The 16,351-nt window shown below is 41.3% G+C and overlaps 1 protein-coding gene across 1 annotated transcript in view; it reads right to left on the reverse strand.

The window, feature by feature from the left end:
* Positions 1–10,346, reverse strand: part of txndc5 (thioredoxin domain containing 5) — a 32,179-nt gene extending 21,833 nt beyond the window's left edge. Inside the window, exons 1-3 of the mRNA XM_043688584.1 lie at positions 9,945–10,346; positions 4,094–4,243; positions 2,989–3,094 (exon numbers count right to left, since the gene is read on the reverse strand). Of these exons, the coding sequence (XP_043544519.1) occupies positions 2,989–3,094; positions 4,094–4,243; positions 9,945–10,120 (432 nt within the window). The 5' untranslated portion in view covers positions 10,121–10,346. The remainder of the gene's footprint in view (positions 1–2,988; positions 3,095–4,093; positions 4,244–9,944) is intronic.
* Positions 10,347–16,351: the final 6,005 nt, after the last annotated feature.

Consider the following 16,351-nt stretch of genomic DNA (forward strand, 5'->3'; position numbering starts at 1 on the left):
ATGCAGTTAAAATCTGGAACTTGCCACCACCAAACTTTGTGGATGAAAGAACAATCAAATATTTCAAAACAGAGATGTATAGATTTTTATACGTTAAAACTATGAGAGATTAAATGGACAATCAATGGAATGGAGGCATAGATTTGCAAAAATCTCTTCTGTTCCTATTTTCCAAACAGTATCTAACCCAAGCAGCTACTTATACCAAGTGCCTATACAGGGAATGCCAATAAGTTGTTCAACACTGGAGTCATCACTGATCTTACAAATACCTGTCCACACTAAATGTTTACAACCTTTCTATTCTACAATTTCTGAAGGCTATTTTAATACAGCAAAAACCAAAGTTGGGCACAACAACAGCCGTCAATGCAAAACTAAAACTCTGTTATTCAAATGCCGTCATTGCAATTCCTGTGTTCACTCAATATGACCTTAAAGGATAATTGATACATTTGCATTTTTCTCCCACAGCCATGCAAATGACCATCAGGACAATAGTCCCTTCCTATCTACTGCTCTTATGCAGCTTCTGAAAATAAGGAACCGATATCGAGACTTGACCAGCTACAGTATCAAATCACTACAATATTAATAATCAGTCAAACTTCACTATGTACCCAGCAAACCTCCAATGTCAAGTTCAATCAAATACACAAAATCACACCAGCACAAAATATGGGGAAACCCTAATTAATTTACAATATTATTTTCTAAGTGCAAACTCGAGTTTATCCTTTTACAGATTTTTTTAATTAAAATAAAGAGCGTATGGCTATGGAAATGCATTTAATTGTGCAGGTCTGGATGGATGGGAAAAGTAGCAACTAAGCTGGACAAAAAAAGTGTCCCAAGTGTGAAGGGGATTTGAATAATAACTTCTAAACAACATAATTTGTACTTCAGAGTCCAGGCCACAGGAATCGACCTGAATAGAGTGTAATTTGTGAATAGAAACCTAATGCTTCTCTTTTTATTGTGAATTCTTATGGTCTATCCCGATGGCATCAATATCTCAATGATTTAATTCTCACGTGCATAATGGAAGAATCACAGTATTCACCATTTTCTTTAAAGCTGGTGGGAAAAAAAGAATAGGGAAAACAAGCTGAAGACATCCACATTTGTTCATTTGCGTGGATGCAAAAACCAATAGCTCTTTTTTTTAAATCCTCTGCGGCATTATAAATTATGAATTATCTTTTTATATATTTTATAAAAAACAAATTCTCAAAGGACTCTGACAGCACAAGCATTTTCTGTTCTCCAAACATTCCGATTACCATTTTGAAAACACACACCATTTCTGGTGTGTTAATCTACTGGCATCCCCTTCTCCATGAAATGTTTGGAAGATTTTTTTTTTAAGTAGAAAGACTAAACAGGAGTCACAGTGGGGCATAAATAAACAACGAGACAGTTCAAATAAGATCGTGTAAGGTAGAAAAGAAGAAATCAAGTAGGAGAGAGAAACAGTTTTATTTTCTTCCTGTTCTTAGTTTTTTGGAAATGTTATTCAGCTGATGCCAAATCACCAATCTCTGTCTAAGTGATAACTTATAAACGAGGAGACTAGTATTATTCCACCAAGACTAGTATGTGTTCTGGCTATTAGTATGGGGAAAATCTAATTAATATTTAAAGAAAACAGCATTTCACACAATTTTCTGATTGGAATAGACTATATTTGTTGGAACCGAGATCGCAGCAGTTACATTAAACCACCAAATATTTTCCGCATATTTACATGTATATAATGAAATAGTTTGAAGAGATTACAATAGAGTTATTCTGTGGTAGTGGCAAAACTAAAACTAAAAATACGACGATAGACAGTACAAAATCTTCTCTACATTGGCAAGACCAAACAGACTGGGTGACCATTGTACTGAATACCTCCGTTTGAACTGCAAGTGTAACCCTAAGTTTCAGCTGTCGTTTCAAATCTCGGTTATCCCCAGCCTGACCTTTCTGTCCTTGGCTTGCATTGAAGCTCCACACAAGCTCAAGCAGCCACACCTCCACTTTCAACTTTGGAACGCAACACTGAGTATAGCCATTTTAGATCATAACCTTTACACCATTTTGTTTCAAGTCCTTCTGTTGGTTTGGTTTTTCATGTCTCCTTCTTAATGCATTCAGATGGCTGCTATTCTTTCATTCATCTAGGCACACCTTTTGTTTCTAAACTTGTCCCATTAGCATTCTCTGACTTTTTCTGATATGCAATATTTTGTCGTTCAATCTGCTTTGCCCTCCACACTAACACAGCTGTTCCCTTTTGTTCTTCTTTCCACTGTCCTTTTTCACATACTGAGAGTCCGTCAAATCTCTCATCTTCCTCAATTCTGATGCAAGGTCATAAACCCATAATGTTAAATCTCTCTCTCTGGCTATAGATATCGTGTGGCCATGATGACTTTTTTCTGTTCATAATTGAAAGTCTCTGCAGTATGCAAAAACCACCAATTCCAATATGTACCTCTTGGAATGTACATATGGAAGAAGGAGGCCTCTCAGCCCATCAGGCCTACACTACACATTGGTCTTTCACCACTGTAATGTCCATGTGCGTTTTTTCTTAATTTTTCAGGATAATCAATGCAAACTACTCTCACTCTAAATGAAGTATGAATAGAAAATGAATGAAAATGCCAGGCTGAGTTGCTTTTGCACATATTGTGTTTACAGATCAATGCAAACCTGCTGTGAATTTCATTTATAATTTTTATGCATTTCTCTGCAGAACCACCTAAGGAAGTTATTATTTATGGTGCAAAGAACAGCTTGCTTGGTGAAAGTAGGTTGTGAACACAGCTGGAAGTTTGTCAGTATACAAGTTTTACTTAAAAAAAAGCCATGCAACCGTTTGACTACAAATGACCAGGAACAAACATGAAACATAAATTGCTACTTAGATTTCTCAGCGACAGTCTTGGTTCTAAAACATTCCAGAGTTTGAGATTACAGTGACTTTCTAAGACTTACAGCAGGTTCAGCATTAAGGGTCTGAAGCATCCACGTCTCTAGTGACTGCAGGTCTCGGGGTCCCTGATATTTCACTGCTTCCTGGTCGGGTCTGAACAACTTCAGTCTAAAAAGGAAAATCAGAAAATAAGACTATTGGTCCACACAGCAATCAGATTATAGATCTAAAATTAGGCTCAAAATGCTGTATAATTAAAAATAAATTAACTTTTTTTCTGAAAGCATCTTGCTAGATTAGAAGGACAAAAAATATTTACAGTGATCAAGCAATTTTATTTTAAAGCATTGATGGGTGTGGTAGGCATGAATAAAGTTATGCTTTAGTTAGTTGGAGCTCACTATCATCATGAAAAAGCACCTTTTATTATATTTATTCATAAGATGGGTATAAGGTCCTGAGGGCAATTAACAGTCAACCATATTGTTGTGGCTCTACAGACCCATGTAGGCCAGACCAGGTGAAGGTGGCAGATTTATGACAATTGACAGCAGTTACATGGTCAGCGTTGGACTAGCTTTCAAATCCAGAAATTTTATTGAATTCAGGTTTCTACATCTGCCATGATGGGATTTGAACTCAAGCCCCCTGAACAGCAGCCTGGAGCTCTGGACTGCTAGTCCAATGACATCACCAAATCCCCACCCCCATAATGGAAATATTATTATTAAAATACACTTCCAAATTACGGTGAATGCCATCACCCCAAATTTACTGACAGTACAATGAATAAATACTTGTAGAAAACACTGCACTAATGTACTCAAGATCATATTTTAGGAGTTGGATCATTTGGTTTTATTATTTCTACAAATTTGGGTGTTGGGAACCAAATGCAGGAATAAAGATGTGTAATAATGGACTCCATAGTATCCAGCACTTACTGAATAGAATAAAACTAAACTCCCCAGAATGTCATCGAGATTGTTCCACCACCCCTTCAAATCAAAATCAAGCCCCCAAAATGAACAAATCTCATATCGCCAACATCTTCAGATAGTACTGACGATCGGCAATCACTTAAGGGTGACTCATCGTTTCCAGGCAAGCATGATGCTAAAAAAACATTTTAAGTGAAAAATCACTCTTTGAAAACACCCCACTTACGTAGGATATCCACGGACTCCTTGATCTGAACAGGTCTGTGTATCTTTGGTGCAGTCAACTTTAGCTACATTGGCTGGCGTGTTTTCCATGTTGTTATATTTGTCCCCTAGTTCATTCCATGTTGACTGAAGTCTCTGACAATGCCCACACCTGTTCAGAATAGACAGCATATTTAATTTTTTTAAAAGGTGTACAGTGAATAGCATTAAAAATTGATTAGAATCCAGAACTTAAGTCAGAAGCTTCTCTAAATTATTATACCTTTTTTCTCATTCGCCACGAATATGAAGAAACAGAACTACAGAAAGAAATTTACGGAATTTCTTCATGGTTCAGCCTGACTGCATCAAGTATTCAGTCATTCCTGGAGACCCAAGGGGAATAAAAATTTTCCTGATGTGCGATATCTACAAAGATAGGAACCTCAGGAGATGACAGTGATAGGTCATTGACACAACAAGTCTGGCTGGAAATGGCTGTGTATGCAGTCATGGCATTTCCACATGTGCTAGGTGCTTTTTCTTATTCACTCAGGGAACGTGGGAATCAGTGGCTGTGCCAGCATTTATTTGCCATCCCTTTGTGAGAAGGTGCTGGTGAGCTGCTTTCTGTATTTGCTGCAGCCCATTTGGCATAGGGTACCATCACAATGCCACTAAGGAGGGAGCTCCAGGATTTTCACTCAGCGACACTGAAGGTACGGGTTTTTTTCTTATTTGCAAGTCTGGATGGTGAATGACTTGGAAAGGAACTTGTAGGTGGCAGAGTCCCATCTACCTGCTGCCCTTGTCCTTCTAGATGATAGTTGTGGATTCGGAAGGTGTTGTCTAAGAGTTTTAGGGAATCTCTGCCCTTGACATTTAATGGCATCATCATCACTGAACGCTCATGGTCAACATCTTGGGATTAATATTGACAGAATGTAAATGAGATTAGCCATATAAATATCCCTGTGACTACAACAGCAGGTCAAAGGCTATGAATCCTGCAGTGAATAACTCACCTCCTAGTGAGTCAAGAAGCTTGGCACCATTCAGAACAAAGCAGCCTGCTTGATTGGCACCACATCCACAAACATTTACTCCCTCCATGCTCAATAGCATCAGTGTGCATCAGCTACAAAGATGCATCTTGCAAATGAGGACTCTCAGGGCCTCCTCTTCAAGCTGGTTGCTTAATTAGACTATGATCATTTATGACTGGATGTGGTAGAATTAGGAGCTTTGATCTAACCTATTAGTTATTCTATCACATAGCTATGTTATTTCTACTGTTTAGCTGCATGTAGTCCTATGCCATAGCTTCAACAGAGTGACAACTAATTTTATGTGCTGCTCTTGGCATGTTCTCCTGCACTCTTTATTGAATCAGGCTTGTTCCCTTGGCTGGATGAGAATAGTGAAGGATATGGGCTGAGCCATGAGGTTGAACTCAATTCTCTGCTGACAACCCGTATCATAAATACTACAACTGAGATGTTAGATCTGTCCTAATCTATCCCACTTAGCGTGGCAGTAATGCCACACAACTCAACAAGTCATTGTCATTGTGAATAAGGAAGTTGATCTCCACACAGACTGTCCACTAGTCACTCCTATCAATACCATCATTGCCATTTGCACCTGTGATAAGTAGACTGTTGGTTGCAAAGACAGAGATTTTCCGCTCATGTTGATTCTTTCTCTGCCTGCCACAGTCCTAATCCGGCAGATATGTCCTTCCAGACTCAGTAAGACCAGTCAGAAGTGGTGCTATCAAGCCACTCTTTGTGATAGTTGAAACTTTATTGCTGGAACAGCACAGCAGGTCAGGCAGCATCCAGGGAACAGGAGATTCGACGTTTCGGGCACAGGCCCTTCTTCAGGAAGAAGGGCCTGTGCCCGAAACGTCGAATCTCCAGTTCCCTGGATGCTGCCTGACCTGCTGTGCTGTTCCAGCAATAAAGTTTCAACTTTGATCTCCAGCATCTGCAGATCTCACTTTCACTCTTTGTGATAGGCATTGAGTCAAATATGCACCTCAGTGTTTTCTCCAAGTAGTGTTCAACAGGGGTGAATACTGATTCGTCAGCTGAGGGAGGGTAGAAGACGGTAATCAGCAGGAGGTTTCGTCATCTAATAGCCGTAAGGTTTCATGTGCACTGATGTTGAGGTCTCCCATGTAACAGTCTTCCACTGTGGTCCAGCCTGAAGTAAATCTTCCCTATCAGCTCAACAGGGCATACCTAAAGGATGATGTTGGGGTTACAGCCATTCCATGGCAAAACCTCAACTCTGTCTGCAAACCTCATCTGTCAGAGATGCAAACCGTGCCTTGCCATCCCATGTGTCCCAGGTTAGTGCTCCAATATGCTTTTCCATAATGATCAAGTATGTACTAATTTTAAGAGGGCTCTATCTTCCACAGACAATGACATCTTTCACAAAGACTTTAAAACCATCATTTTCACTTGTAAAAGGCTGAATAAAAACTCAGCCTACTTTTTTTAAACACATTTCAAATTTTTATTTTAATTCAAAATAAATCTTGAGAGTGATGTTAACGAGGCTGGCAATCCCTGGACCATTTACACGATTGCAAAGTTAAAATCCTCCCCACCCCTGAAGCAAGTCAAAAACTTTTAAACTACTAAAGATCCAATTAATCAGATGCACTGTATGCACTCAACCATATTCCTTTTCTCAAAAAGGTGCATAAACTGTCTGTAGTTAAGAAGGATCTGGTTTGGCCAAAACCCAATGGAAATGTCAGATGGAATGCAGGGAGCAATACAGGTCAATCTTTGAGATTCAAATCTGCTGATTGTTATATAAGTAAAGAAAGTTGAAAAATCTAAAAGGAGGCAAAACATCATTATACAGCAGCTTAGAGGCTGGGGCCAATTTGGTTTTACTTCCTGATGTACAAAGAAAAATATATAAACTACAGATTCCAATCATAACTTACTAATGTTAATTAGGTGGGTATGGAAAATTCCCACAGGGTCTCATTTATCTGTGCTAGCAACCAATAACAGATCATATCTCACGTTCATATAAAAAATATACAAGATCCTATTGCCCCAGTTAGCCCCTCAGTGTACTACCTGTCCCTGATAACACATTCAAACAAACAGGGCAGACCTTGATCTTTGCTTGCGCCCACTCTCCTAGACTCACCATGTTCTCAGCATCTCACATTCAATTTGACCCAACTCTGCACCTTCACCTATCCCTATCCAGCCAGATTCAGCAGGCTGCCCAACTCAGTCAGAATGTTGAATATGCATTTTCCAACTCAAAAAAAATGAATAGTGCAACTTAAAACTTCAATGTTCCACATACACTGGGGGTCATATGCTGCATGATTAACATTTTAAATCATTAAAATTAACAGACATGAGTTACATCTCTGACATTAATCTTTCAAGAGAAATTATGTTTGTACACGTGGTTGAGAATTTCCATACATGTAGACATGCTGCGTACACATTGTTCATAAGCCCCTAAAACTGAGCACTTGTACAATATGTCTGAAGTTATCAATATGCTCCCAACAATCTCTGTATTAGTTATAGACTTAAATTCAAACAGATCACCAGTCCTAGAGACAATGTATTCCCATTTTTACTATATTCACTGATCTGCTATTAACTGTATGTTCTTCTAAAGTAATGTAAATTCATACCATGGTGCAGTCGTCATGGTATAAATCTACTTCAGAAAGCTAGAGTTCATTTGAATTTCAAACTTGCAATTATTAGAAGTAGTCAGCCAGAAATTCACTAAAAAATTAATGTTATAGAAGGGCAGATACAGGAATATTAGAACGGAGGATGCCACATAGCCCTTCAAATTGTTCTCCACTTAACTAACTCCATATAGTTGTCTTTTCCCCAGTCCTCTTAATACTTGAGTAACAGCTATCTATCAATTTCAGTTTTTAAAGCTAAGAGTTGACCAAATATTAACTGCCATTTAGGAAAAGTTTACAGTTAATCTGCTCCTTTCAACCATTCAGAATCCATCATAGGTAGACCGGATAGTGAAAAGGCATTTGGTATGCTTGCCTTTATTGGTCAAGTGACCTGAGTATCAGAGTTGGGAGATCATGTTGAGGCTGTACAGGACATTGATTAGGCCACTTTCGGAATACTGCATTCAGTTCTGGTCTCCCTGCTAAAGTTGTGAAACTTGAGAAGGTTCAGAAAAGATTTACAAGGATGTTGCCAGGGTTGGAGGGTTTGAGGCCGAACAGGGTGGGGCTATTTTCCCTGGAGCATCGGAGGCTGAGAGGTGACCTTATAGAGGCTTATAAATCATGAAGGGCATGGATAGGGTAAATAGCCAAGGTCTTTTTCCAGGGTAGGGGAGTACAAAATTAGAGGGCATTGTTTTAAGCTGAGAGGGGAAAAGACTTAAAGGGTCCCAAGGGGCAACTTTTTCACACAGGGGGGTGGTGCATATATGGAATGAGCTGCCAGAGGAAATGGAGGAGGCTGGTACAATTACAACATTTAAAAGGCATCTGGATGAGTACATAAAAAGGAAGGGTTTAAAGGGATATGGGCCAAAAGCTGGCAAATGGGACTAGATTAATTTATGTGGTGCTGGAAAAGCACAGGAATGAGGGATGAAGGGCTTATGCCCGAAACATCAATTCTCCTGTTCCTCAGCTGCTGCCTGACTTGGCTGTGCTTTTCCAGCAACACACTTTTTGACTCTGATCTCCAGCATCTACAGTCCTCACTTTCTTCGAGATTCATTTACGATATCTGGTCGGCATGGACAGTGGAAGAAAGGGTAGGTTTCTGTGCTGTAAATCTCTATGACTCTAAATGAAAGGTGAACGGATTTGCTGTGATAAATGTCAAGATTTTAAAATCAGATTTCACAGCATGAATTAAGCGAAAAAAACTACTTCAAAAAAATCACTCAACGTTTTTGTAAAATCAGTCATGTATCACTGTGCATCTGGCATGGATGCAATTCAAATTAAACTGTGCCTGAAAAATTTATACATTTAAATGACTGATCAAAAATTGAGTCTACACCAAGTTTTCAAAGAGTCAGCAACCAATCTGACACAGGGCCGGTTGACATCAAAAGTTGGAGGGAAAGGAAGAAGTCGAGGTCTTGAGTTCATGAGGCACCTGTCTCAGTGTGAGGAGCTGCCCTCGCTAGATATCTCATTCATTCGTTCATTCATTCAATGAAAACTCCAATAAGGAAGTACCAGGGAAAGGAAGTGCAGGGAACGTCAAAGTTCCATGGGGGGAGGGGAAACGGAGTAGCAAATCCCAGTTACGTTTGTAACTAAGCAAACACAGACTGTGTGCAGTGTAAAGGTTTATGATACCACCAGTTCCTTTTGCATTTGTTATCAAAAGCACCTCGCCCCAGTGAACAAACCGAGCATTAGTTTTTGTAAAACATTGTTACGTAATGTAATCTCCCATCCTTTGCTGCCACGTACACAGATCCCCCAAACAACGCGTTGGAACTACAATGGAACACAGGGTCAGATACTGACTGAAGTGAACACTCTATAAAGTAACACGTATATAGGTCTTAAACCACTCTCTCGCTTGCTTCCCACCCACTACACACACACATTTTTTTCTGAGAGAACTGCGGCTGATCATTTTAAACTCCCACTCAACTTTCACTAACCCACCCAATGGAAAGTGTGTGACTTCCCTTTCGCCTAAAAAGTTTTGTTTCCTCAATTTCCATAAAAAAGCAACAATAAAAAAAATCCGATTACATACAATAAATGATTAACAAAATAACATTGAACTTCCACCTCCCATAGGCATCTGAATGCAATCAATAATGATCAAAAAAAAAGCAAAATAGATGGCGAACTTTACCAAGGTGCAAAGAACATGATGAAGTGAGGAGCGGTCTGCACGGCATGGTTGAAGAGCTCGGCGGTGTAAAGGTGTTTGCTGTGCTCGTCCTCCTGCTCCTGTACAGAGAAGCGCAGGTTGCCCAGGAGCAGAGAGACCAGTAGGGGTATGGTGGACAGGTAACTGAATGAGGCCATCGCTCATTCAACCAACTGCACACACACACACACAAATAACAAATACAAATAAATCCGAATCCAGTAAATCAGCAGGCAGCGCCCCTGCCTCTCTCACTGGGAAAGCCTACGTGGTGTCACTCCACTACAGCAGCCGCAAACTGAACGAAATGCAGGCGGACTCCGCGGGGAAAGGCTGCCTGCTTTACCACAGCTTCACGCCAGTTCACAGGGTAAAGCAGCGTTAAAACACACACACATTTAGTCGCACCGCCTGAACTGTCAATCAAAGCCTCCTCGTTTCCAGTGGGTGGGTCACAGGATATTATGCAGTTTGCGTGGTGGCTTTTCGTCACTAGTATACTGCTGGCAAGGTAATGGGCGATAAGCTGTAAGGAATGTGACGCTGCAACATTGAGGATGCGTTTGAATCAAACCTTGAATGCAAATATCGATGATCACAGCATAGAAAGAGCTCATTCAGCCCGTCGTGAGCTCGACGCAAGACTAACTCAACTGGTCTCCCTCTCCCGCCTTTCCCAACGTAGTAGTGTAATTTGTTTACTCATGGACTAATGATCCAAACTTATTTTGAAAGCAATGATTGGGCCTGTCTCCTGTGTAAGTAAGTTTTCCCCCGTTTGTCAAAGGTCTGAAATTGTCTGGTGCTAGGAAGGGAAATCTCTCGAAAAGCTCAGCAGGTCTAGCAGCATCTATGGAGAGAAATCAGAGTTATCAGATTTAACTTCCTCAGAACTGGGGAACGGTCACTTGACCCAAAACTTTAACTCTACTTTCTCTCCATAGATGCTGCTAGACCTGCTGAGCTTTTACAGAAATCTACGTTTTTGTTTCTGATTTACCACATCCACAGTTCTTTCAGCCTTCTTCATTACCCTGTCTACCTTCAACTCCAATTTCAAGGAACTATGAACCTATACCCCAAAGTCACTTTGTTTGGCAACACTCCTTAGGGCCCTACCATTAAGTACATAAGTCCTGTCTTGATTTGCCTTACCAAAATGCAACATAGCTATAAGATAGTCACATTTGTCTAAATTAAACTCCATCTGCCATTTCTCAGCCCATTGGCCCATCTGATCAAAGTTCCATTATTCTCTGAGATAACTTTCTTCACTGTCCACTAGAATGTGGCACAGTGGCTCAGTGGTTGGCACTGCTGCCTCACAGCACCACGGTCCTGGGTTCGACCTGGTCACTTGGGTGGCTGTCTGTGTGGAGTTTGCACATTCTCCCCATGTCTGCGTGGGTTTCCTCCCACAATCCAAAGATGTGCGGCTTAGGTGAATTGGCCATGCTAAATTGCCCATAGTGTTCAGGGATGTGTAATTTAGGTGCGTTAGTCAGAGGTAAATATAGGGTAGGGGAATGGGTTTGGGTGGGTTACTCATCGGAGGGTCAGTGTGAATCTGTTGGGCCGAAGGGCCTGTTTCTATAATGTAGGGATTCTAATTCAAATTTGCAAACTTACTGACCGTTCTTCCTATATTCACATCTAAATTATTTATATAAATGACAAAAAGTAGTGGATTCAGCACTGACCCTTGTGGCACACCACAGGCTAGAAAAAACACAATCCACCACTACCCAATGTCTCCTTCCTTCAAGCCAATTTATATCAAATGGCTAGCTCTCCCTAGATTCCATGTGATTTAACTTTGCTAACCGGTCTGCCATGTGGTAACCTTGTCAAAGACCTTGCTGAAGTCCATATAGACAACATGCCTTGCTTTCATCAATACTTCGTCACTTCTTCAAAAAAATGTAATCGAGTTATTGTCGGACCTAAGCTGGAATATTATATACAGTTGTAGGTACCACATTAAAGGAAAGATATGATCGTATTGGAGTGAGTGCAGAAGCAATTTACAAGTATGGTTGGTGGAATGAGAAACCCTGGGAATTAGCTCAGTTGTCTGAATGGGTAGGTTGCAGTACATGGATGCAATTCCACCACTGGCTGAGGTTACCACAAAGGACTTCTTCTCAACTTCTCCCCTCACTTGATGTGTGGTGACCCTCAGGTTAAACCATTGCCATTTGTCCCTTCAATGATAATGTAGGACTAATGTGATTTTACCCTGTGGTTAGGCTACACTATGCACTGTGTGGAAGTGCAGTGGAAGCAGATTCAATTGAGGTATTGGATGATTATTTGGAGAGAAATAGTTGCAAGGGTATGGACTAAAAAGCAGAAGATTGGCACTAGGTAACAATGCTCATTTGAGGAGCTGCTGAAGATAGGGTGAGCTAAGTGGCTTCTTTCTTCACTGTACCAATTCTGTGATTCTATCAATAGGCAGATGTCATGGTGGCCATAGCTATAAGGTAGTCACTAATAAAGAATACTGGGGAAACTGCCTATCCAGAATATGGTGAAAATATGGAACACCAGGGAACTTGGCACAAATTTCATAAATCACATTTTTTTAATAAAGTTTGTAATAATTTGTATACTGCCTTGCATAAGATCTTAAAGAGGTTTATGATTAGATTACTTACAGTGTGGAAACAGGCCCTTCAGCCCATCAAGTCCACATCGACCTGCCAAAGTGCAACCCACCCAACCCATTCCTCTACACCAAACACTATGGGCAATTTAGCATGGCCAATTCACCTAACCTGCACATTTTTTTGGACTGTGGGAGGAAACCGACACAGACACGGGGAGAATGTGCAAACTCCACATAGTCAGTCGCCTGAGGTCTCTGGCGCTGTGAGGCAGCAGTGCTAACCACTGTGCCACCGTGCCGCCCAAAACTGTGTTAACTAAGTATTCCTCAAACTGTTATAATGCGGGCAATGTGGCAGTTAATCTGCACACAGGAAGGTCCTACAAATGCACTGTAATAATCACCAGATAATCTTGTGTGATGTATGTTGAGAGGTATATACTGGCCAGGGCTCTGGGTGAAAATTTCTGTGCAATATCTCATCCAAAAGACAGCACAGATACTGTCTCTCAGTAATGAACCAGATTGACAGCCGAGATTTCTGTATTCAAGTTTTTCAAGTGGAACTCAAATCTGCAAACTGCTGACTCGGGGTGAGAGAGTGGAAGATGTTAAAGGTAGGTTTGGATCAGAAACAGGAAGGGTGAATGCAGCTCTTCATACCCCATTGCATTCATACAGGCCTTCTCCCATCATCATTCTTTCCCCTCGATCAGATTCTGCAGTAGAGAATGGATGGGGCATGGTGACACAATAGTTATTAAGTTATAGGACTGGTCAGCCAGAGGCCTAAACATGAGTTTAAAACTATATTGAAAAAGATGTGTAGTGATTGGAACAAGGATGGACAGGTGGATCTCGTATATGAGATTACTGATTGGAGCTGGTAAACTGGGCCAATCAGGGAGCCCTGACTGACAGAAATAAACAGGAGTTGTTCAGGGAGAAGTGGGCGCCACAGAGAGTGGAGTGCATTATTTCCCCCTCCAACTCTATTTTGATTTAGTCCCTACCCTCCCCCTCAATGTTTTGATCACACAGCATTGCCCTTTGATGTGAAGGGCAGTGTTTGTCACCGGCCACCCGGGTGTTTTCCTATCTTCCTGGTGGTGGAATTTGAATAAAGATTTGTGCACTTTGTGTCTCTCACTGTGTCTCACACCTACAAAAAAGAAAAAAAAGGAAAAAAAACAGGAGTTGTTCAGGGAGAGGTGGGTGCCGCATGAAGTGGAGTGCATTATTTCCCCCTCCAACTCTATTTTGATTTAATCCCTGCCCTCCACTTCACTGTTTGATCACACAGCACTGCCCTTTGATGAGAAGGGCACTGCTTGTCACTGGCCACTCGGATGTTTCCTTTCTTCCTGGTGGTGGAAATCGAATAAAGATTCGTATACCTTGTGTCTCTCACTGTGTCTCACACCTGCACACACACAACATGGGTGCTGGGGAAAAAATAAGCACTATCGCAGTTAGGCGGTAGTGTGGGGGTTTAAAAAAAGACAAAAAAAAGAGAACGGGGTGTCAGATCTCCTATAAAAAAAAACATGAGTTTTCAGGGAGAGGTGGGCGCCGCAGGGAGTGGAGTGCATTATTTCCCACTCCAACTCTATTTTGATCTAATCCCTGCCCTCCCCCTCACTGTTTGATCACACAGCATTGCCCTTTGATGTGAAGGGCACTGCATGTCACTGGCCACTCGGGTGTTTCTTTTCTTCCTGGTGGTGGAAACTGAATAAAGATTCGTACACCTTGTGTCTGTGTCTCACACCTGCACACACACACACAAAATGGGTTAAAAAAAGAACAGGACTTTCAGACATCCTGTTCACCCTGAGATGGCTCACGTCAGTGCCAGGGTCAAGGCATGACATTACATTAGAGTTAGCTACAAAACTGAGAAAGAAGCAGGTTAGTGCTCACCTATGTGTAGTGGGAGTTGATGCAGATGGTAAAAAAAAATAAACAGGAGTTTTCAGGGAGAGGTGGGCGCCGCAGGGAGTGGAGTGCATTATTTCTCCCTCCAACTCTATTTTGATTTAATCCCTGCCCTCCCCCTCACTGTTTGATCACACAGCATTGCCCTTTGATGTGAAGGGCACTGCTTGTCACTGGCCACTCGGGTGTTTCCTTTCTTCCTGGTGGTGGAAACTGAATAAAGATTCGTGCACCTTGTGTCTCTCACTGTGTCTCACACCTGCACATACACAACATGGGTGCTGGGAAAAACATAAGCACTACCGCAGTTAGGCGGTAAGAGAAAAAAGAGAAAATAAATAAATAAATGAACAGGAGTTTCAGAGAATCTCCTTACTCTAAGGACTGGCTCAGAGTGAGCTGGTCAGAGTCCATGTACTGTGCTCATGCATATAAAAGATGATGGTGTTGCCATATGTCTGCTGCCCTTGTCCTTTTCAATGGAAGTGATTGTGGGTTTAGAAGGTGCTGTCTATGGATCTTTGGTGGCTTTTTGCAATGCATCTTATAAATGGTACACACTGCTGCTACTGAGTATCAGTGGTGGAGGGAGTGAATGCTTGTGGATGTGGTGCCAGTGAAGTGGATTACTTTGTCCTGGGTGGTGTCAAGCTTTTTGAGTATTGTTCGAGTGGCATTCATCCAGGCAAGTGGGGGATATTCCATCACACTCCTGACTTGTGCCTTGTAGATAGCAGACCTGCTTTGGGGAGTCAGGAAGTGAGTTACTGACTTTAGTATTCCTAGCCTCTGATCTATTCGTGTAGCCACTGTGTTTAAGTGACAAATCCAGTTGCGTTTCCGGTCAATAGTAACCCCAAGGATGTTGATAGTGGAGAATTCAGTGACAGTAACACTATTGAATGTCAAGGGGCAGTGATTAGATTATCTGTTATTGGAGATGGTCGTTGTCTGACATTTGTGTGGTGTAAATGTTACTTGTCAGCCCAAGCCTGGATATTATCCAGATCTTGTTGCATTTGGACATGGACTGCTTCAGTATCTAAACATTGTGCTATCATCAATGAACATCCCCACTTCTCACCTTATGATGGAGGAAAGGTCATTGATGAAGCAGTTAAAGATGATTGGGCCTCGGATATACCCTGAGGAACTCCTGCAGAGATACCGTGGAGCTGAGATGACTGACTTTCAACAACCATTACCATCTGCCTACCTGCCAAGTATGCCTCCAACCAGCGGAGAATTGATACCCACTGATTCCAATTTTTCTAGGGCTTCTTCAGTAGCTGCAGAATTGCATTTAATCACAGTATGCAACCTTATGGCCTGGCATATCACTCACTTCACAATAACCATCAAGCCTGTGGGCCACCCTTCATTGAATGAGAAGTGCACCAGGAACAACACTGTATGCCCCCAAGAATGAGGTGCCAACATGGTGAAAACTACCATTTGGAACAATATGCATGCTAAACAGCAGAAGAAGCACATAGTAGAGGTAGGATTCAGATCAGACCTGAATGATCACACATAATTAAATAACTAACCCATTTCATAAAAATCCAAATTCTCTACTATGGAGTAACATGATATATCATTGCAAAGGCCAAGACTGAATTATTTGCCCTCAGCATTAGACAGAAGTGCTGAGTCAATGAGCCATCTTGGCCACCACTGAAATCATGAATAGCCAATTTCATTTATTTCATGTGGCATTAAGGAACAGTTAAAGGGCAAAGGCTAAGGGTTCCAATTTCCCCTCAAGTGTAATTCTGATGACTTGTGCTCTAGAATTATCTGTGCCTGTAGCCAAGCTAGGATAGGTGCGACAGTGACA

This window comes from Chiloscyllium plagiosum, chromosome 4, assembly GCF_004010195.1.
Source record: "Chiloscyllium plagiosum isolate BGI_BamShark_2017 chromosome 4, ASM401019v2, whole genome shotgun sequence".
Classification (NCBI taxonomy): Eukaryota; Metazoa; Chordata; class Chondrichthyes; order Orectolobiformes; family Hemiscylliidae; genus Chiloscyllium; species Chiloscyllium plagiosum.